This window comes from Penicillium solitum (genome assembly GCF_028829755.1).
Source record: "Penicillium solitum strain IBT 25940 chromosome Unknown utg000003l_segment0_segment0, whole genome shotgun sequence".
In the NCBI taxonomy this organism is placed as follows: Eukaryota; Fungi; Ascomycota; class Eurotiomycetes; order Eurotiales; family Aspergillaceae; genus Penicillium; species Penicillium solitum.
The window spans coordinates 3,041,488-3,062,762 of NW_027072123.1; the positions used below are offsets into that span (position 1 = coordinate 3,041,488).

The 21,275-nt window shown below is 47.2% G+C and overlaps 8 protein-coding genes across 8 annotated transcripts; 3 read left to right on the forward strand and 5 right to left on the reverse strand.

Moving 5' to 3' along the window:
- Window positions 1-61: 61 nt before the first annotated feature.
- N7455_005080 (uncharacterized protein) lies at window positions 62-1,711 on the reverse strand (the record flags this gene model as incomplete). The annotated part of the gene is made up of 3 exons (XM_040957602.2): window positions 62-862; window positions 922-1,632; window positions 1,679-1,711. The coding sequence occupies 3 exons, from the start codon at window positions 1,709-1,711 to the stop codon at window positions 62-64; spliced, it is 1,545 nt and encodes a 514-aa protein (XP_040811893.2).
- Window positions 1,712-2,984: 1,273 nt separating this feature from the next.
- Window positions 2,985-4,465, forward strand: N7455_005081 (fungal specific transcription factor domain-containing protein; the record flags this gene model as incomplete). The annotated part of the gene is made up of 3 exons (XM_040957586.2): window positions 2,985-3,437; window positions 3,510-4,220; window positions 4,280-4,465. The coding sequence occupies 3 exons, from the start codon at window positions 2,985-2,987 to the stop codon at window positions 4,463-4,465; spliced, it is 1,350 nt and encodes a 449-aa protein (XP_040811883.2).
- A 141-nt stretch (window positions 4,466-4,606) lies between these two features.
- N7455_005082 (NAD(P)/FAD-dependent oxidoreductase) lies at window positions 4,607-5,902 on the reverse strand (the record flags this gene model as incomplete). The annotated part of the gene is made up of 1 exon (XM_040957563.2): window positions 4,607-5,902. The coding sequence occupies one exon, from the start codon at window positions 5,900-5,902 to the stop codon at window positions 4,607-4,609; it is 1,296 nt and encodes a 431-aa protein (XP_040811920.2).
- A 2,848-nt stretch (window positions 5,903-8,750) lies between these two features.
- N7455_005083 (uncharacterized protein) lies at window positions 8,751-10,322 on the reverse strand (the record flags this gene model as incomplete). The annotated part of the gene is made up of 4 exons (XM_040960551.2): window positions 8,751-8,894; window positions 8,967-10,021; window positions 10,085-10,187; window positions 10,263-10,322. 4 exons carry the CDS (start codon window positions 10,320-10,322, stop codon window positions 8,751-8,753), a joined length of 1,362 nt encoding a protein of 453 aa, XP_040809009.2.
- Window positions 10,323-10,831: 509 nt separating this feature from the next.
- Window positions 10,832-12,775, forward strand: N7455_005084 (cytochrome P450; the record flags this gene model as incomplete). Its single annotated transcript, XM_065604940.1, has 7 exons — window positions 10,832-10,871; window positions 11,207-11,605; window positions 11,660-11,828; window positions 11,888-11,998; window positions 12,077-12,341; window positions 12,401-12,561; window positions 12,616-12,775. 7 exons carry the CDS (start codon window positions 10,832-10,834, stop codon window positions 12,773-12,775), a joined length of 1,305 nt encoding a protein of 434 aa, XP_065461840.1.
- Window positions 12,776-13,716: 941 nt separating this feature from the next.
- On the forward strand, window positions 13,717-15,812 carry N7455_005085 (MDR family MFS transporter; the record flags this gene model as incomplete). The annotated part of the gene is made up of 6 exons (XM_065604941.1): window positions 13,717-13,869; window positions 14,016-14,494; window positions 14,562-14,915; window positions 14,982-15,097; window positions 15,155-15,412; window positions 15,472-15,812. 6 exons carry the CDS (start codon window positions 13,717-13,719, stop codon window positions 15,810-15,812), a joined length of 1,701 nt encoding a protein of 566 aa, XP_065461841.1.
- Window positions 15,813-16,657: 845 nt separating this feature from the next.
- Window positions 16,658-18,323, reverse strand: N7455_005086 (cytochrome P450; the record flags this gene model as incomplete). Its single annotated transcript, XM_065604942.1, has 3 exons — window positions 16,658-17,543; window positions 17,602-18,054; window positions 18,121-18,323. The coding sequence occupies 3 exons, from the start codon at window positions 18,321-18,323 to the stop codon at window positions 16,658-16,660; spliced, it is 1,542 nt and encodes a 513-aa protein (XP_065461842.1).
- A 1,059-nt stretch (window positions 18,324-19,382) lies between these two features.
- On the reverse strand, window positions 19,383-20,482 carry N7455_005087 (Aristolochene synthase from penicillium Roqueforti; the record flags this gene model as incomplete). Its single annotated transcript, XM_065604943.1, has 4 exons — window positions 19,383-19,794; window positions 19,880-20,066; window positions 20,129-20,215; window positions 20,296-20,482. The coding sequence occupies 4 exons, from the start codon at window positions 20,480-20,482 to the stop codon at window positions 19,383-19,385; spliced, it is 873 nt and encodes a 290-aa protein (XP_065461843.1).
- Window positions 20,483-21,275: the final 793 nt, after the last annotated feature.

Sequence of the window (21,275 nt, forward strand, 5' to 3'; positions counted from 1 at the left end):
ATAGGAAAAAACCAGAAAATATAAGACTAGTTCCATTTGCTACACATACAAGATATTAAAATTACTTGAGCCACTTAGAACCGAAAGTGACAATCTGATCCCGTCGAGTCACAAGCAATGTAGAAAGCGCGAGAACCCCAACGCCAAAGGCCCACTTTGAGCGAGCAGCGAAAGTCGTATCATTGCCGTCCCGGTCAAAAGGCGGGGTGACAGGTGCCATCATCTTGTGGGCCTTCTGAACCGAGTACGGGGGATACCGGGCAGCGAGAAGTCCTTCCAACCACGAAGGCACGGCGTTGATGTGCGTACGGAGATGAGAGAAAGTCAAGATACCATGTGGGCCATGATAACGCCCTTGACCGGAGTTCCCAACACCGCCAAATGGCACATCGCGACCGGCTACATGGAGACCACAGTCGTTGAAGGTCACGCCACCGGACTGGGTTTCGTTCAAGATCCGAGCTTTTTCGGCAACTTGAGTAGTGAATGCGTAGATTGCGAGTGGATGCTCTCCCACTCGTGTCCGAGAGAGCGCGGTGTCGAAGTCTGCATCGACAATGGGGAGAATCGGGCCGAAAAGCTCTTCGGAAAGAAGGACATCGCTGGGCTTGACTCCAGTGACGATCGTTGGTGCGAAGTATAGACTCTGACGATCCCGCTGGCCACCGTAGACGATTTTTCCGGAGGTCTTCTGGAGTAGACTGTCAAGGCGGTCGAAGCTGCGCTCGTTGATGATGTGTGTGTAATACTCTGGGTTGTTGGCTTTGCCTCCTAAGAACGTGTCAAAGTGTCGACTCAAATCGGCGACAAGGCGCTCTCGTAGGCTTGGGTGGACGAGGACATGGTTTACATTCAAGCAAACCTGTGTTCAGTTGAGGTTAGTTAGCTTTTGATGGCTGGGGGTAAACAGGGTGAGCCTACCTGTCCAGCATTCATGAATTTGGTAACGGCAATGTGTTTTGCGGCCAAATCGAGATCCGCTGACTCTGCAACAATAGCAGGACATTGACCACCCAACTCGAGTGTGACGGGGGTCAGATGCTTTGCCGCTGCTGCATGGATGATCTTGGCAATATTGGGGGATCCAGTGTAGAAAATGTGGTCAAAGCGATGTTCAAGGATGTATCCCATCTCCCGTGGACCGGCGGAAACACAGCGGATCGCGTCTTGGTCCATATATTGGGGGACGATTTCCATCAATACATCTTGAGTAGCACTTGCCACATCCGACGGTTTGAGAATAACGGCACATCCAGCAGCAATCGCAGCAACCGTTGGCTGCAAGAGCAGACTGACCGGGAAATTCCATGCGCCAATAATCAGAGTCACACCAAGAGGTTCCTTGCGGACAGTGGCTCCTCCTAGGAAGTTGAGAGGATCGGACTTTTCCGGTCTCTCATCCTTGGTCCACTCATCCAGTTTTTTGAGAGTGCGTAGAATATCTGCTTGAATATTACCACAGTCACCAATGTAGGCTTCTTGATAGTGTTTATGCAGGTCGGTATAGAGGGCGTCGCATATGCGCTTTTTGTTGTCCTCAATCATCCACCAAGCACGTTTCAGTTGACGACGCCTCCATTCCTTGTTCTTGGTGGTGCCAGATGCAAAAGCACCCCGCACACTTTTATATGCCTAGAAAATGTAAGCAGTGGCATGGAATAGTATGGACGATATTTACCTGATCAAATTCGGCCGCAGTGCTGAAACCCATGGTGAGCTTTGTTGGGGGATGATGTGGAGATGCCCTGGGAGGAAGGCGAGATTATATGTGGGGGGGGGGGTTATACCCGTGTATAATGTACCAGTGTTGAATCCGACTTTCCGAAGGCCCCGGTCCAACACTGCAGTTTGTTTTATTATTTCATAAAAGTATCGTGCATAATGCTGAATTTCCATTAATTTAGATAGCATTCTGGCGATATTTGCGTTGCGAAATAAGCCTCGGGGTGAGATGTTTTATGCTCCCCGAGGCCGAGGTGCATTATTATTACATTGTGAATAGTACTTTTGGTATAATAATCTATTGACTTACCTTTACTCAGAAACTGGACATCATACTGCCCTCCAAAGGCCTCACAGCTGAATAGTTCGATAAAAACCACGCGGAATCCCACGATGGGTGAGAGGTTGCCCTTCAAAACTACGTATACAACCATCATACCTTGGATGAGCTGTATAGCTCACCTTCAAGTATCATATGCGTGATAGACGAGTCTGCCGCATAGGATGAGCTTCCGATCAATATTGGTTCCGATAAAGGTGAAATGGTTCGTGAGATAATTCAATAGGGGAGACCGACCGTTCTGGTCAAGCTGGGCGGATATGTCGATATAACTTGGTGAAGCTATACGTCAAGCTTGCAGGGAAACGCAAAAAGACGAGGAACTGGGTCTTCTCAAGTCTAGGGCGTTGGTGGCTGATAACGTCCTCTAGCCCTATAACTTCCAAGGTTAGTAGATTCTAGACCAAACCAAAAGGTAAAGCCGAAAGTGGATATACATCGTACATACCAGCGAATAGAAATGAACCAGAAGATACGAATACCAATAAACCTAGGAATACTTATCGCCTTGGCCCGCATATAATATATAATAATACTCCGTATATAGGGGGGAATACCCTCTCATGCGGGGTAAAACGAAGAATGACTGCAATTTCAAGAACTCGTACAGGCTGTTGGACATGTCGTGCACGACGCATAAAATGCGATGGTAATTTCCCATTATACTCCTGCATCAACACGGTTCTAATTGAAAACTTATTAAGAAACCCATCCAATTTGCCGTCGTTGCGCCCGTAACAATGCCCCGTGTGGATACGGACTCCGTCTGGTCTGGCATGAGGAATCTTTAGCCCGAGGTGTTTGCCATGGAAGAACGGGGGTATGGTCCAAGCGAAAAGATGCTCGAAAGAGGGAATCACTGGAGCAAGTCGACGATAGGTTATCGCTACAGCCGGAGTACACAGGCGCTGATCGGACCTGGATGTTTTTAAACACGACTATAATCGATCTTCAGATCCATTTTGACGGTACACAGCCCAATTACAAAGGCATGAAGCCGTTTTCACAACCAAGCCCGTTGTCGCCTTGGCTGAATACCATCTCTCCTGGCCAGCGATCAGATTGCGATCCAGTGCTCATGTCTTATTTCGAACACATCATCTGCAGCAGCTCAACTCTCGTCGATAATGCACATTACAATCCATATCGATATCTCATCCTACCCATGGCCCTGCAGTCCGAGGGGTTATATCATGCCGCCCTAGCCATCGCAGCCAATACCCTCAAGCTGTCAGATCAGCGGTACCGGCTTCCGGCATTGGAACATCACCATCGGGCATTAAATCACCTGCGCGGCCTATTGAATAAAGACAACTGGGCGGAAAATGAGCTGGATGAGATGCTCGGTCTGGTCTTGATGTTATGCTGGTTTGACGTAGGACCCCCCTTGCTTCCTTGAAGATGAGAATCTATCCTAATTCCATTGCATATCCTAATTCCATTGCAGATCTCAGATAACAGTCGCCCTTCATGGGTCACCCATCTTAACGGGTTCCAAAATTTAATTCGGACACGAAAAGAACGCCCCGGTCGCTCATGTCACAGTCAAGATCTGGCCAGTTTCTTCAATCGTTACTTCGCCTTCCACTTAGTTCTAGCCCGCACTGCATTTCGGGTCACCCCTCCCTCATCTCATATATCGCCTCTTCTGCCGGACAGTATACTGGAAAAATCAGACACGATTGATCCGTACATGGGATTGAGCCCTGCTCTCTTATTGATGATCGATCAAGTAGCAGAATTAGCATGGGCTCGGGAGGATGGCAACATAAAAATCAACCGTAAAGATGCTCATCAACTCAGGACGGACCTCGATAGCCTTCAACAAAACATACCCACAGAAAATATCGATCCTAATATGGAGTGTGCTGCAATCGCAGAAGCGAACAGGCTCGGGGCCCTTCTTCTTCTCCACGAGATCTGTTCGAGCAAAGCACCTATTAATCGCTCTGGTATCCCGACAGTGGAATCTGAGGAGAAGAATGTTTATGTCGAACGGATATTGGCATTGATGTTGGAAAAGAAGGTAAATATGATGCGTACTGCAGTTACGCCTTTATGGCCTCTCTTCCTGGCAGGGTGCTGTGCTCGCAGGGAAGAGGAGAGGGTCACTGTATTACAGTTGTTTAAAGATCTGGAGGGTATTCGTCGATTTGGTGTATGTATATTCTTCTATCTATTTCCCTGTTGGTTGACTAATGACTCGTTGTTCCTCAGAACATTACCCCTGCGATTGAAGTTGTGGAAATGGTCTGGCGCCAGCGGGATCTGTCGGTACAAGATGAAAGAAGACTCCAGAAAAGGCTCAGTGCACAGCGGCAGAAAGATCCCTTGCAAGAAACCCGGTTCTCGTGGGAGCATGCCATGGTCATGTTGGGCGGGTGGAAGCTCAGCTTGACTTGAGCTTCTACGTGGTAATAAAGGCTTTTGTTTATGTTCTCTTGTATATATTCTAGGAAGATTATCTCAATTTGTATGACCAGAAGTTAAACTGTGTGCTAATTATTCAACCTCATTCAATCTCGCACCTCTTATCTGGACAAATCATAGTTTAGAAGCATGGCTTATTTCACGTATCTGTCTACCCTTCCACCCTGTAAGGTCGCTCAACTCCATTTCCGGATCCAAATGCGCTAAATTCTTCGCAGTACTCTTCTGCCCAGCCCTCCATTGCCATTGACTGACGATCTCTGGGTCCAGAGTCCCCTCAAGCAAATCCGCGACATATTTTCCAACGACAGGAAGGAACTTGAACCCATGTGCTGATCCGCCGGTTGCCAGGAAGAGACTTTTGTGAGCAGGATGAGGGGTGACAAGGAAATGCCGATCAGCCGTATCAGCATCCCAGCACAGCCGTGTATAGCAGAAGGGTCTGTCTGCAAGCTCGGGGAGCACACGTCGCAAGTTCCGGCGCATTTGGGCTTCGATCTCAAGAGGGAGGCCATCGGTGGGTGCCTGAACAAACGTGTGTGGGACAGAAGTGGTGATACCAGACTTGGTGGTTTGCACGTTGGTGATGAATTGACTGTGAGCCATCTTGAAGATCCCATCTTCTTGAGGTGGGAAGAAGTAGCCCAGCTCGAGATTATCCATAATGGGCATCGAGGCATAGTGTTTCGTTTCGGAAGGGGTCAGCTGGATATGAGCGACACTGTGCCCCTTGGCAGTTAACTGGCCCTTCACGTCTAGTAGCGAAGGTGTCCAAGCTCCTGCGGCTAAGATGACCACATCCGCCTCGTGTCTCGTGCCATCTGCTGTGACGACTCCCTTGCACTCGCCCGTAATATCATCCAGTATCAACTCTTGCACATTCCCCTTCGTCTTCCCCGAAATGTATTTCACCCCTTTCTCCTGAGAAGCGCCTGCCATCCGCTCGATAGCTGTACCAGCAGCTGCCCACCCGGCCGTTGGGTTCCACACATTGATATTCCATCCATCCAGCTTGCCCGTGACAACAGAGAAGCGATTACGGATCTGATCCGGCGTGAGCTTCTCAAGACCCTGTACTCCAAGCCTCTTACATGTCTCAATCGAACCCTCGACAAAGGGCCGGGACAGGTTCGCTGCGCTGAGAATCCACCCGGGGACATGGTAGAGCCCACGAAACAGGGACCAAGACCGCCACGCTTCAATAGACTCGATTCCAAGACGTGCATATAGAGGTTCGTTGTAGTCGCTGCGGATAACCTTGCTGATATCGGTAGAGGCTGCTTCGCAGGAGGGAGGGGCGTATGGATCCAGCACGCGGATGGAAGTGTAACCGCGCTGTGAAAGGTGGTATGCGGTCGAAGTGCCGAAGCAGCCTGCTCCAACGATGAGGATCCGCGTGTCTTTGTCCATCATGTGAGTTAAATTGCTTTCGCGACTTGGTTTAACCTCTCAAACTTTGAGGGTGGCGCCTCCATATTTATTAAGGCATTTTGCTCCGTCCTGCCTTCTTTTGGAGAATCTGATCTCGCTACCAGCTTCCTCACGCACAACCATATGCATCTTCTAAGATACCATCGTGTGCGGGGAAGAAATCTACTGCTTCGTTCTGACCTTCCAATAAAGATCTCAAAGCTTGAGGGACGGAGATTCTCCGAGTGGAGAGAGTGCTCGTTTCGACCTTCTTTTACCTCAACATTTCCCCAACTAAAGAATTGCCTAAACGATTAATCTTTCTTCATTCCATGGCCTTGGTATTGACAATTAAATTACTCAGAGACTACCTACAACATAGGTAATAACTATGTAAAGGAGGCCCCCCTGAGGATCTCCTTTATCAATCATCGCGGCCAATCTTCTCTTTCATGCTGCTTGCTCTTTGGCCGGTCGCGTTGCTATCTGTCACACTCCTACCTCTTCTATCGTTATAGGTACCTCATCTGCATCTAACTCTGCGAGTAGCTTATCTATCGCTAAGAAGCACCACTAAGAAGGCCAGTCAATATAAATGGACGGTTAGAACATTCAAATTAGCTTAATTAGAGGACGACAGTTTTAAAAGAACATATATAATTTTAAGACCTAATAGTCATAGGAGTTTTAACAATACTTAATAGATTAATATCTGATGTACTACAGTGGATCCTTGGCTACGGTCAAAGCCAATATATCTTGACTGCCGCCGCTTCAAGGAGGGTGCTCAGAGTCAGGCTCACTGTAAGGCATCAATGGGCTCAGGATCATCGTCTATCTAGGGATCTGAATAATCCAGCATGATTAAAAAAAACCACTCATGACAACCCGAATGACTTCACCAAATGGATGTCATGTCTGAGTTTCCACTTTACTCCGCTGCGAGATCTGTACGGCACTACGAACACTTATCCTTTACGTTACTAGTCTTTAATTAATAAATATAGTTTCGGTCATTTCCAGGGTTTAGGGGAAACAATGAATCTATATATGTTAAATACTTCCAAGATTACAAGAGATTCTACGAGTATAGGTATCTAGTAGAGCTACTTGCGGAGTGCGCCTCCCCAAATTATCAATATTCGGCGGAATTAAAAAGACGAGTTGCCATGAGATCTGCTTATGGCTGGTGCACTAACGCTAGCAAGATAAGACAGAATCCTTAACAAAAAGCACACGCACCGAAAGGCATAACAACAGGCTAATCTTTCACAGGCTTCCGCACTCTTCTGGAAAGGTCAGTGGATTGAGATAATTTACGGCCAATTTTACGTTAAGATGAATGACATTTATCTGCAATTCGGCTTTTTTTTTCGCGGAGAGAGTCCTTCAGATGCACGCAGGTGCGCTTAAGCTCACCGCTTATTCCACAGTTGGCGGATTCTAACTTCCGAATTATTGCCTCGAATGAACCGCTTTCATTTTGGTCGCTCCAGGCCGGCCACATCTGGTGTCGATCATCGGCGCTGCGGAGGTTCCAAGGGTGACTTGATGAATCGGAACTATGACCTCTTCTTTTGGCAGATGGTTCTGTTCGAATTGGGCAACCTGCAATGTTTGCGGAATCCCCGCCTCAAGTGACCAGCCTGATTCTTCGCAGAGAGAACGATGCAAACAAAGACCTCCGCAGGCCAAATTTGACTGTTGTAGATTCTCGTGGGACTCCGTCACCGGCAGATGTCTTGAGTCGGACTTGGCCGGCAGCGACGACGACGTCAAGTCGGTTATCAGGGAATAATGAGAATAATGAGTTTTTCCCAGCATAATTACAAATAATACTAACTTACTGATATCGGCTGTCAGTACTTCACGTCACTTTTGTCTGATAAAGTCTCGTTTCTGATTGCTACTGAGGATCATGATTGTTGTTGGTTAGTCAGAGAAGGCCGGAATTTCCTATGGATTCCTACCAATGCATACACCGATACTCATCAGACGGAAAATGCTATCTGGTCGTTATGCCATTGTAAGGCCAGTCGGTAACCAAAAACTAAAGTTCATTAAATGTTGAAAATCTTGACCAGAGCACGTTCGAGCAGCATGAAAGTGGTCACCATAAGTAAGCATTTTGCACTATGCTTGTCAGGCCCTATCATTCCAGCCATCTCATTGACGTCTGTTTCTGCCTTCTGCTTTCTCAGACATTATCTCGTCTCGCTCCTGTCGTTTTTGGGACTTTTCGGGCATGTCTACTATCCCTCTGAGCCCAAAAGAAAAAGAAAAGAAAAGAAAAGAAATGAAAAGAAAAGAGAAAAAGCGCCAAGCAACTACAGTGCTCGAGTTTTACTCCAAGAAAGAAATCTGGCCGTGCAGGAATCCCGAAGGCCACTGAATTGGTACTGAGCGCAACCATCGGAAAGTTCCACCTCGAAGCGTCTGGTGTAATATAACCAAATTCCTTTGTGCGGTGCCCCGTCAACGCTTTCAGATCTGCTAACACCACCTTGATATTCGAAATTATTCGGGGGCAGCAAATGAGCTCTCGGTGCTTTGTGTAATGTTGTTGGTAGGATCAATGACAACAGTGAAACGGGCTCTACGGTCCCTGATGCCATTTTCAGCACACTCTATCAACTCCTGTTGTTCTTTTGCTTTTACTAGTTTAAGAATGATGAAGATAAAAGCAAATCGCAGACAAATATGTAAAAAGAATGATGATTCGCAAGAAAGAATCGCCTAGATACATGTTCCCTAGGAATCAAATGTATCGTACGTTTATCTGATGCCCAATTTTCGTCATCCTCTTTCGAATCCACCATGCGTCTTGTGTTAACTGGTACTTTGTCTCTCAGACAACTGAAGTTTTCTCATAACTTCGCCGGAACATCTCGTCAACGTGGACAAGGTAGTAGGTACCGGGAGCCAGGGTGTCGACGCTTCCCACAGGGGTATAGTTCTTCTGCTGGTAGGCTTTCTCCCGGAGGTCGCACATCTATTTATTCATGTTAGAAACAAACTACCTAGACAGTATGCCCCTGAAGCAGACAACAAGAAAATAGCATACCTCGTTGTAGAACTCCGGCGAGACCGGCGTGCGACTTTCCAAGCGCTCATTCAATCGCACCTGCCCCGCGATCCGCGAAGTATCACCCTTGACACGGAAACTAAATAGAGTGCTAGCCAGACCACTGCCATAGCTGAACATGCCAATGCGCTTGTTCTGCAGTTGCTCACTAGGGACATTGCTCAGCAAGCTCACCAGTCCAGAGTAGACACTAGCAGTGTACATATTCCCGCAATTTGTAGGTGCTGTAATAGATGGCTGCACACGCTTAGAGAACTTCTCCTTGCTCAACCCGATGCAAGTCTTCTCAATTTCTTTGTCTGTCAGAGACGCAGTCTGCTCAATATCGCGGACCGCTGCCGGAACGTCATCAAAATGGCTAGGCTCCGTCCGGAGATCGTTGAATAATAGACGACCGTAGGCCTTAGAGACGAGCTTGCAGTTAGGCGCATGGAAGACAAAGTACTCAAAGGTATCCAAGAAACTGCCCAGGGCTTTTGCAGCTCCGTTCGTTAACCCGCCACTTTTCGCCAGAGATTTAGTACGATATTTCTGGTAGCAGTTGTCCAATGCCTCGAGATAACACGTATTAGAGTACTGTCCATCGACAAGGGGGTACTCCGATTTGAAGTTCCCCTTATAGAAGTCGTAGACGTGCTTCATATACGTTCCCCGGAAGGGCTCTAGGACTAGGGGCGCATTAGGGCTAATCAGCATAGCCACACAGCCGGCGCCTCCGGTCGGGCGGGCGGCGGGCTTGTCGTACAGAGCGATGTCGCCCGCGACGACAATAGCGTCGCGACCGTCCCAGGCGGACGATTCCACCCAGTTAATCGCATTCAACAAGGCATTAGTTCCACCATAGCAAGCGTTGTATGTGTCGACTCCCTCGATGTCGGTGTTCTCTCCGAAAAGTTGCATGAGTACCGACTTGCAAGACTTGGATTTGTCGAGCAGCGTTTCCGTTCCCACTTCCAAGCGGCCAATTGTGTTTGGGTCAATCTGGTACTTTGCCAGCAGGGACGAGACCGCCGTGAGCGCCATGGAATAGAGGTCTATGAATATGGCCACATCACATTAGCGAAGAGCACGGAGCCTGGACTTTAACCTTTCTATACCTTCGCGATCATCACAGAAACTCATCTTCTGTTGACCCAGGCCAATTGTGAATTTCCCAGCGCTGGCACCTAGATATGTCTCAAGCTCGCTTTGCGGCACATACTACACACGCGGCATTCAGTTAGTTACTTCATAGGTTCAATTGCAATTGCAATGTAAATGCTAAATCATACTCACTCGACTAGGGAAATAAATTTCGAGAGCCTTGATGCCCACATTTTGGGCTTTGGAGGTCATAATTCTCACAGCTAGCGCCGACTGATGGGTCTATGAAGAAAATGAGAGAAAGAACTTGGAATAGTAGAAAGAGATCAAGAAAAGACCTGGAGAGTAGAAAAGTACCAAAGGTTCACCGCACTAATTTATTTGGCGATTGAGCTAGTCGAAATGAGGGCGTATGTACTGCCGTCGGAAGCATCGCGATGGGGCCAAATAGGCTACAACTGTGACGGCTCCTACGGTGTACATTCGAGCATCAAGTCTAGGAAATGGAACCAAGATAGCGGTATTTTAGTAATTCAATTCAAGTACGGAGTATTTCAATTCGAATGTTTCAAACGTCGGTGATTTTCCTTTTTCGAAATCGGTGCGAGTCGCTTGAGGAATGATCAGCAACAAAGGATAAATGTGTCCGCTGCGGATACTCTTGAATTCCACTACAATACCCAAATCATGGACTATCTAGCGATCTGGCAGCATTTTCAGTCATCCAGTCAGCGGGGTTTGGGTAAGCTCTGGCATTCAGCATGGACACCTGGGGCGGTATTGGCTGGGTCAACTACTCTGGTATTGTGCAATTATATCCCATTCTATTGCCATTTGATAGCTGAGTGTGATTTCATGTCAATCTTAGGTCCTGATTTACATCACTGTGACTGTAATTTACAATCTTTATCTCCATCCTCTCTCGGGGTTTCCGGGTCCCTTCTGGGCCCGATCATCCTTGGTGTGTGCAGTCCCTAATCAATTACAAGATCCAGTATTGATGAAGAATCACAGTTATGGAGAATTTACCATTCTATGGGTGGTCGATTTCACCGCGCCATCGACCGACAACACAAAAAATACGGTCTGGTCCATCGATTTGCACCGGGCCAGAGTTGTACTAACCACCACCGCAGGACACGTCGTTCGGGTCTCACCCAACGAGCTCTCATTTGCATCGGTTGAATCCTGGAAAGCCATCTACGGCCACCAGGTCTCAGGAAAGCCAGTACCCATTAAAAGCCAGTTCTACGAGATCTACGGGGCTGGCTTCACTTCACTCTGTATCGGGAGTGAGCGTGACCCCAAGAAGCATGGTCGTATGCGCAAGCTGCTTTCAGCCGCATTTGCTACGAAGTCACTAGTCGAGCAAGAGGTCATTGTCGCGCAAGCGATCGATTTATTTATTGATCAGCTCGGTCGAAAAGGCGGCCCTGAAACCAGTGGGCTGGATCTGACGAAATGGTATGAGATGGCTGCCTTTGACATTCTCGGGGAGATGGCGTTTGGAGAAAGTTTCAACTGCATTAAATCTGGTGCGTATATTTCTGTTTACTGCGCTTCCAAATTGTCTTCCTAATTCTTTAAAGGCGAGCCGCACTTCTGGTCTGAGCTGGTGCTCGATCATCTATATTTCATTACGCTTATCGACAATTTACGTCGGATTCCTTTGCTTGTAAGGATCACCAGATTGCTGTTCCCTTCAAATCTCGCAGTCCGTAATCGGAACTCGGAATACAGCAGAGGCCAGGTAGCAAAGTGTGTTTTTTGCTACATTTAGTACTTCAGATTGTATAGCATAAACTGACGTTGACTAGACGACTGTCCAAGCCAACGGCTAGGAAAGACTTTCTTACAACCATGGTGAAGCACTTTGAAGATGGAAACCTTGAAAAGGAGGAACTGACTGCACACGTCTCCACTCTTGTGTACGCTCTTCTTTCCAATCCCACACAGCCTGTCAATGTATGAACAAGACAAACTGATTCAACTATGACTACCTTTAGAATTGCAGGGGGTGAAACGATTGCTACCTTCCTCGGCGCTGTGACATATCATTTGCTACAGTCGCAAGTCTGTCACGAAAAGCTGAAAAACGAGATTCGAGGGCATTTCGCCAAGTCCGAAGATATCAATGCGACGGAAGCACGGAAGCTTCCATATTTGCAAGCTGTCATTGACGAAGGCCTTCGCATATACCCTCCTGGCTCGCAGGGCTTCCCTCGTGTATCAACCGGAATGTTGATAGGAAGTACCTGGGTGCCTCCCGGTGTATGCACCCCTATCCCACACTTGGCAGTGAGTCATGAACTAACAACATATCGAAACAGGCTGAAATATATACTAGTGCTTGGACAGTCACACACAGTGAAGAATACTTCTCGGAGCCAATGAAGTTCAAGCCTGATAGATGGCTTGACCAGGGCTCGACCGACGTGAAAGAAGCCAGCCAGCCATTTTCGCTTGGTCCCCGGGGGTGCCTGGGCCAAAAGTCCGTTTCCACATTAATCTTTTGGATGAAATAGTGGCTAATCTGATGATCTAGTTTCGCAATGATGGAGATCAATCTGATCCTAGCCAAGATGTTCTGGCGATACGATCTGGAACTCCTAGACCCGAACTTAGACTGGGAAGGGCAGAGCCATATGCATGTTATGTGGTGGAAGCCAGAGCTCCCGGTTCGATTTTTTGAAAGGCAAGCGTAGAGTGGTGTCGCTTGATGACTTCCACCGGTTCCCGACACAAACTGTGTCCACCGGTGGTAAGCCTGGACCGTGAATACACATGTCAACTCGAGACAAGTCCATGGAACGAGGTACACAGTCCAAGATGATAACGCACAACTTGATATCTCAACCACCAGTTCTTTGTATCTAATTGTGGGCCAATAGTCGTAGATAACTCTTCTCAGTACCGAGTATTTCGTACTCCATATCAATTCCACTGAGAAGTGGCATCACTATGGGATCGGCATGGACATTGCTACGAGATGGATATCTATGTATCCAACTCAACGATACAATCAATCCACTTCTTCTCCACCCCCTTCCGAGGTGGGACAATACCTAGTAAAAATAACGCTAGAAGGCAACAGACCATCGTTGTTGCGTTGCTTTGGTATCAAGCTGTTTTTTATCACATTTACCGATTACCACGGTTCTCGCCCATGTGCACCTGTGGACAGGTTGGATTCTGTTAAGCTTTTCCGGAAGGAATCCGCACCGTGAATTCAGGAACGCCAATAGTCTTGCGCGCTAAATATTTAGCTCAATACCATAGCGTTACCGTCTTCGGGTACTTCGGGGAGTCCGCATCGGTCAATCACCCGCCTTTCTCCACTCACCCGGCTTTTACCTCTTGGGGATGTGGACAGGTCCAATTTGCTAGGTTAGTTTGTTTGCGTGAATGCGTAAAGGTTTTGTTTTGTTTTATCCTTTTTTTTTTTCAGTTGATTGCCCTTCAAATTAGTATTTGTCTTGCCCCCTCGAGGGCAAACCAAAAAACCTGTCTGTCCAGCGCACCACCAGACTAACCCAAGGCACGATTAATCCGAGGTACGAACTGCGTTGGACCACATTCGAGGTTGAGACAAAGGAAGAGCTCGTGCTTTCTATTATTTGCGCTGCTTGCAGACCTTTCTATGAGAATGAACGACGCAAAGATCGTCACCAAAGAGCAAATAGAGCCCGTTGACCAGAATGCGAACACCAACGGCCTTTATTCGCAATGGAGGGAGAAGGTTTTGGGCCCATGGGCCTCGGTTTGTGTTGTCGTAGCGCTTGTCATAGCCATGCTTTTGGTGTGTTGAAGAAGAATAGGCTACTATCACTTATTTACTCGACCATGACTAACTGTCTTTGGATCATCTAGGTCGCATTGGATATGGTATGAATATCTGAAATCCCCTTAATTTGAATAATGTGAGCCGTATTAATGTTTTTCTAGAATATTGTTGCGACGGCGATTCCCCAAATAACAGATGAATTTCACAGCTTGGATCAGGTTGGATGGTATGGATCTGCCTTTTTCGTTGGACTGGTGGCGTTCCAAGCCGTCTGGGGTAAAATCTACCGGTTTTTTCCTCTAAATGCTACGTTTATGGTTGCGATCGTGCTTTTTGAGGCAGGTAGCTTGATATGCGGTATGATTCTTATCCTCCGCCACGACTTGTTTGGCCGTTTTCTAATATTCTTACGCCCGACAGCGGTCTCCCAGAACAGCATCACCTTAATCGCTGGACGCGCAATTACTGGGGCAGGAGGATCTGGAGTAACAAGCGGGTGTTACATCATTATTGCCAATATTGCTGCCCCAGAGAAACGTGCTGCATATACGGGCATTTTAGGCGCGACGTACGGGATCGCGAGCATTATGGGCCCTTTAGTAGGAGGTGCATTCACTGATCAATTGACGTGGCGTTGGTGGTATGTGAATCAAAGCCTGACGCTGCATGGAAACTCTCACTCACTATAGAACTGCTACGATTTCTAGTTTCTGGATCAATCTCCCCATCGGATTTGCCGCGGTAGTCCTTTTGCTCTTGACTTTCTCAACCCCGGCCTCTGCAAAACCCATCAAGTCCACATGGATCGAGATACTACGCCATGTGGATTTGCTAAGTGTGGTTATTATTATCGCCTCATTTGTGTGTTACCTCCTTGCCATGCAATGGGGTGGCGTATCAAAGTCCTGGGACTCTGCTGATGTGATTGGGACCATTGTTGGTTGGATCGTCCTTCTAGTAGTGTTTGCGGCGCTGCAATGGTCTCAGGGCGAGTACGCATTAATCGTCCCGCGACTCGTTCAAAATAAAGTCATTGCAGTCTGTGCGGCCTTCAATGCTCTGTAAGTATTTTTTTACCTCTCAGCTCCAGGATACGAGAAGTATGCCCTTTCTAACTATGTATTTAGTCTTGCTGGAGCATATTTCATCATTGTTTACTACATGCCGATATATTTCCAAACAATTGGGTCATCTTCTGCTCTCCGGAGTGGAATACAGACTCTACCTCTGATCCTGTCTGCATGTAAGCAAACTATTGGGCTTGGATCCCAACTGACAACTAACTGACGAATCTGTCTAGCCGTTTTCTCATTGACCGGAGGAGTTGTCCTGGCTGCATTTGGTAATTTCCAGTACCACTTGATCATCGGCTCTACCCTATTGACAATTGGGTGTGGTCTGCTCTACACGCTACAGATAACATTGTCCACTGGAGCATACGTTGGGTATCAGCTCCTTGCTGGAGTCGGAGTCGGCATCGCCATGCAAGTTCCTGTCGTCGCTGCTCAAGGGCTTGTGGAAATGAAGGACATATCTTCTGTGACATCCATTTTACTCTGTAGGTTTCCTGCATCTATGCATACATTAGGATTCTCCAAGCTAATCATCATAATCCAGTTTTCCAAACCATGGGCGGAGCGTACTTCATTTCCGCCGGCGAAAGTGCGTTCACCAACCAAATGATTAGTACCATCTCAAAAATTGCCCCAGATCTGAACTCCGCTAAGGTGGTCAGTGTTGGCGCGACTGAAATCCACAAAATATACTCAGGGCCAGCACTGACTGCCGTTCTCGAGGCTTATATGAGCGGGTTTCGGACTGCGTGGATTATTTGCATCGCGGCAGCAGGTCTCGCCTTTGTCATCAGTCTGTTACCACTTTTCGTTAGGGTAAACGGAAAGGTACAGTCCGATCAGGAGGATCATAGTCAGTCACATCTGACGCAAATTTCCGTCTAGTTAAATCGTCATGGAAAGCTCGCCAGTGGATGAGAAACAAAATTGTTCAAAATGATACCTGAAGGCATCTTTGCTTGAACAGTCAGCTTTCTGATGTTTATTCCCAAGGTGCGTTAGATTTGGAGTGGCGAAGATGGGAAAAGGAATTTGTGCAATTTAGCTGGCCACTGAGGAGACAGACGCAATGCAATGTCAGTGAGGTTAGGCGCAAAAGCTCTATCTATCTTAGGCAGTGAGCCTGCCTCAGCACAAATAGATATTACCTTTCTTAACTGTTCTCAAAGAAACAGCCGCGAAACCCTAGAAGAATAGAAAAAGAAAGAAAAAGAAAGAAAAAGAAAAAGACATAGAATAGAATAGGAGTCATAGACAATATTCCAGATTTGTAAAGAAAAGAGAAATTATATCCATGACAAGAGGCAGAGTCTGAGTCTGCAAAAAAGTCATAGTTTTTAGATCCACCCAGCGGGGACGTTGAAAATGCAAAGAGTAAGAGCGAGAGAATTAGAACATCCTTTCCCACAGATATCCCGGGACTCAGCAGAGCGAGAGTAAGCAAATGAATGATGTAGACCATAACATTCAGGAATCATGTACAGATAACAGAGGTCTGTTGTGCTATCTCCTCCAAAAGCTCTATGTCTGTTCCTCAAGTGCTAGTCAACTTCCAGATCTCTTCATCTATTCTTACTCCGCTCTGACTTCGTTGTGTGAGCGCGGGATCGAGGGTTCAATACATCAATATCGATAGAATGTAGAATGGTGTCTATTGCGCCAGAGTTGGTATAAAAGCTTTTCGATACCCTGAACGAAGTCATATATGAGAGTAAGATAAACACATCTGATCATGGTTTCAATGTCCACACAGCATCTTCGTATCCTTGGCGTGGCTGCAGCTTGACCTGGACATCATGATCGGGGGAGTCCATTGCGGCAGCAATGGTATGTCCATGGGCACCGGGAAAGTCCCATGCCCCCTTCGTAGGCGAGATATCGAATGCAGCCACCAAAAATCCCAAAGCCGAAAGCAACTGGCTAGTAGCCTGATGCCGCCCTGCGCATAGTGAAACACCACCGCCAAAAGGTCGGAACCCGTTTTTGGGCACGCGGTAATCTGGATGACCTTTGATGAATCGCTTATTGTTGAACTGGCACACAGTTGGGCCCCAAAGATCTTCGGCAGAGTGGATGATATTGTTCGGTAGTTCCATCACACTGTCTTTCTTCACCAGGTACTGATCGTTCAAGACAATGTCCTCGGTCACGATGCGACTGGAGATGCCACAAGTGCGCATGCGGAGTGTTTCCTGCATCGTCGCGTACAGCAGGGGACAGTCTTGCTTGATATCGGCCGATCGGAGAGTTAGCTTTGGTCGACCGTCGGGCTGGGTTTCGCGGATAATGATCTTGTCCAGTTCACCGCGCAGCTCATCGAGGAGACCTGGCGTCGACCAGATGTAATAAGTCATCCAGAAGCCCGCAGGAACGGTATTAGTCAAGACACCGATGATCATCGTGACCTCCAATCGGCCGATGTCATCAATTGGAATCCCCTTGGCAATTGCAACTTCGTATCGTTGCTTGGCCATTTCTGACCCCTCGTTGTGACCCCCTTGCCGGAAATAATCGATGAAACCGTTCCATGCATCCGAACGCCCCTTGTCGCCCTGTGGAGTTGTCCAGCTGGCTTTGGGGGTGATAAGTAGGTTGCTGACCGCGTAGTCGAACTCCCTATATGGATTTCAGTCAGCGTGGACTTGGTCTTGGTAAGTAATGAGAGCATGCCTACCAAAAGCCGTTTTCAACCTTCGGATCCTTGAACGGATTTTTGGGTCCATAAATTGCATTGGTAGAAGACATGCTGAAATTGTGGCGGAACCATTCAAGAAGATGAATGGTCGTCTCTTTGTGCTGAAGCCCCCCAATAGAATCATTGAGATCGGTGATTACCGCATCAGTGACCTTTTCTAGGAGTGGTCCAGGTGCCAGAGTGTGATGAATCTGCTTGAGCACTGCGTTCATGTATCCATTGGCGGAATTGGGTCCGGTAACATCTTCTCTGAGGGCAGACGCCGCCCGTCCCTTCGAGCCGGACAGCCGTTCGATAACCATGGCCGCAATTGGACCAAATGCGATGGCTTTGGGGTTTCGGTCAACGCTCGTGAGTAGCTCTGGGGTGTTGACCACATATACGCGACCCCCTGGAACGGGCAAACTATAGATAGGTAGCTTGTACTTTTTGCTGCTGATATGTTAGCTGGGCATGACCTTTGTCGCATGAATTCTGAGGTTGTATTAGAGAACTTACCCAATCTCAACAAAATATCTTGAACCTTTGTTGTAAATATTAATAGCATGGCCTAAAAGGGGGAGACGTGCAGGGACGTAGAAAGGCTCTTTTGGGTCACCCGAAGGCCAGAGAACGAAACGAGCCAAAGCAAAAGCGACCACTGCGATAGCGATCCATGTCTTGAGCGACAGCAATGTTATATTTAGCCCGATGGTCTCCATGGTTCAACCGTCCGCTTGGATTCGAGATCAGCCAGCTAGATAATGGCTGAATGTGAAAACCAAGTCAAAGAAGACAAAGGTCTTGCTACATCGTCGCAAATATATAGTGGCCATTTTAAGGCGGCCTTGCTGCTTGGCTTAACTCTTCTCGAGTGTGTGATGTCTGCCATCTACCCACGCTAGCGGCGGTCGGAGGTCCATACTCCCGCAATTGCCACGTTCTCTTAGGCTCCGAAAATGATACCTTGACGTGGTTCCTGAAAAGGAAATTGCCCGAACAATAGAGTCAATCTTTCGGGTATATCAATGCGAAAAGGGGGCCAATAACTATGCTCAATTTGGGGTGACAGCAACTGTCCCAGTCAGGTCCAAAGGCCAGCATCTCGAATAGAACCTGATTTGCATAATTTATCTAACGTTCTCTTGCTCGTGGAATAATTTATCTTCGGTCCTTCGTATAGCTCCCTACGGTGAATCGCGATTGCCGCCGAAGCCTACTCAGTAGTGACATTGGTCATGGCATGAGCGTCGAATGTTAAACCAAGGTCCTCAGATTGGCGATAATGACCTTTGTTGTAGAAATTGTATTCACTGGTAGAGATGGAGGCCTTCCGTCTCCTTTTCTACTCCATCTTTCTCTCTTCTCAAGTCGATCAAGTTTTTACTTTGCCTGACTTTCCAGAGTAGACTCAAGAGCTTTTCTCAAAATTTGAATACATGATTCTACTTTAGAAGACAGTTGGAACAACAAATCTACTAGAAAGACTGGAAGAAGCACATAGGATAGGGGGTCAACTTACTCAAACTTCTATATGTCTAGTTTCTCTCTTTTCTCCTCGCTGGAATTGAAGCAATAATAAATTCAAGGACACTTCAAAATTCTCAGTCGCAGCATATCCAAGTTTTAACTCTTCTAGCTCTAATCCTGTCATTTCCTTGTCTACCCTTCAGCTAGCAGATCGCGTTGAACCATAAAACGTTGGTACTAGATAAAAATTCAAATCAAACAGGAACCACAAAACAAAGTCCCTCCACGGATGTCAATATCTGCATCTTCAGCTAATCCACTTTGGTGTATCGGAGCGTCGTGTGACTCCACAGCTCATTGCCACTCATTTGATATTCCAGTCCTTTCATATATGCTTTTGTAGCCTCGCTGCAGCCAGCGGAGAGCAACTGTGCACACATGTCATCATGGACAAGCTCCCACTCACGGACAATTGGCCAAAGAATGCGCTTCGAGGCATCAAAACTGAGATTGGTCTCAGTCGCTACCACCATAACCGCAGAACAGAGAAAAGAGCCCTCCTGGTGACCCATCTTTGATGCCTTGAGCTCCTTCTCCCAGCTGAAAATATCGTTCACGACGGAGATATGCTTGGCGCAGTTCTGCTCTAAGGGTGATAGCATTTGCAGTTCATCAGTGGTCAGGTTGATACCCATGACAAAACGCATCAAGGCAGAAAGAAGCCTGAGAATCAAGGTTGTATCAGTAAGTTGACTCCGTAAAGACATGCTTGACAGTTCAAATGCAAAATATGGGAAGAGAAACATACGCTTTTCCAACGTCCTTCTCTCGATATTCCAGATATTGACCCAACTCGTTGATTTTGAGACGGGTGTTGTCTGTCTGGGCTCGCATGAACGTGAATGTGGGCTCGAGAATCTCATCCGCCAGCTTCTTGTCATGTGCTCGCATTTGTTCCCAAAGATCATACATAATGTATTCAACTGGAATGTTGCCTGATTTGAAAAGAGGGTATTAATTTCATCGTTCCATGATGAAATTGGTCATCGCTACTTACGGTCAGGCAGAACATCGCCGCGACAAATGGGCATTAAATTTTCATTGTATGCCTTGCCATCCGCGAAAGACATTTCCTCCAACAAATCTAAACATACCATGTCAACAAGTTTCGCTTGGGTAGAATGCATTCTATAGAGGGATACCCTCTAGTAGGACTAGGCTCACCGTCGATAAGGAAGAGCACTGTTAGCAGAAGACATGCGAACTTGATACGATCGTCACTGGCCAAAGGGAAGTAAAGGCATGTCACTCTCGAAAAACCAGCTTCGATGAACTTCTTTCTTGCTCGCTCGTCGGGAAAATGCCAGTGGTGCAAGAAGTACTCATCCACCTCACGAGAAACAGTGTTCATTCGCGGTTGGCACTCGGATACCCAGTGGGAGGGAGCCGGTTGCCATGGCCTTGCCTTCACGGTGGACCTATTGGACAGTTGAAGAAAAGGTGTTGGGCATGAAGATGACTCTTGAGTTGTTGGCAAATTGAGTGCCACATGGGAGTCTTGGACGGTTAGCGAAAGCATATTGGCGGTGGGGTCTCTAGTAAGATAGTTTCAAATTTCAGGTGTACTTCGCTTTTCATATATGTAGATCACCTTCCCATCTTCCTGGGTGAAATACCCCGAAACTAAATCATACCCCTTCCTAGAAAGTGTCCATCATCTAACCGAGATGGTATTCAATCCGAAGGGATGCCGGAGCTGCGGGTAATCCAGGCTATGTCAATAGTGTGAAGCTATAGACAAAAAGGGCAACTCTCCGAGGTATAAGGCATGCTAAAAGCTCCTACTACAGTATGCATAGATACCAATTGAGGTATATCGCAGCACCTTTTTGTAGTAATTGAGCAATATTTCCACCTTGTGTCTTTCTAAGATCCACTGCCATGTGGAGTGAACAGTCGCAATAGAGATCCCCTTATAGGGACAGAGAGTATTCTACAGTACCCTAGTTACGAATGAAATGAATTGGCTTCGTGGCAGGTGGAAAGAGTTCGGCGATCAAACGTGGACTTCTTCCGAAAAGTCTGCGTTGTCCTCTCCAAAGGCCCATTAAGGCAGCAAGGAGACGTAGGGATCTCTCCGAAAGCTGGATACCACATGAACAAAGGGCCAATTTACTAAGAATGTAGATCCGATGCGACAAATT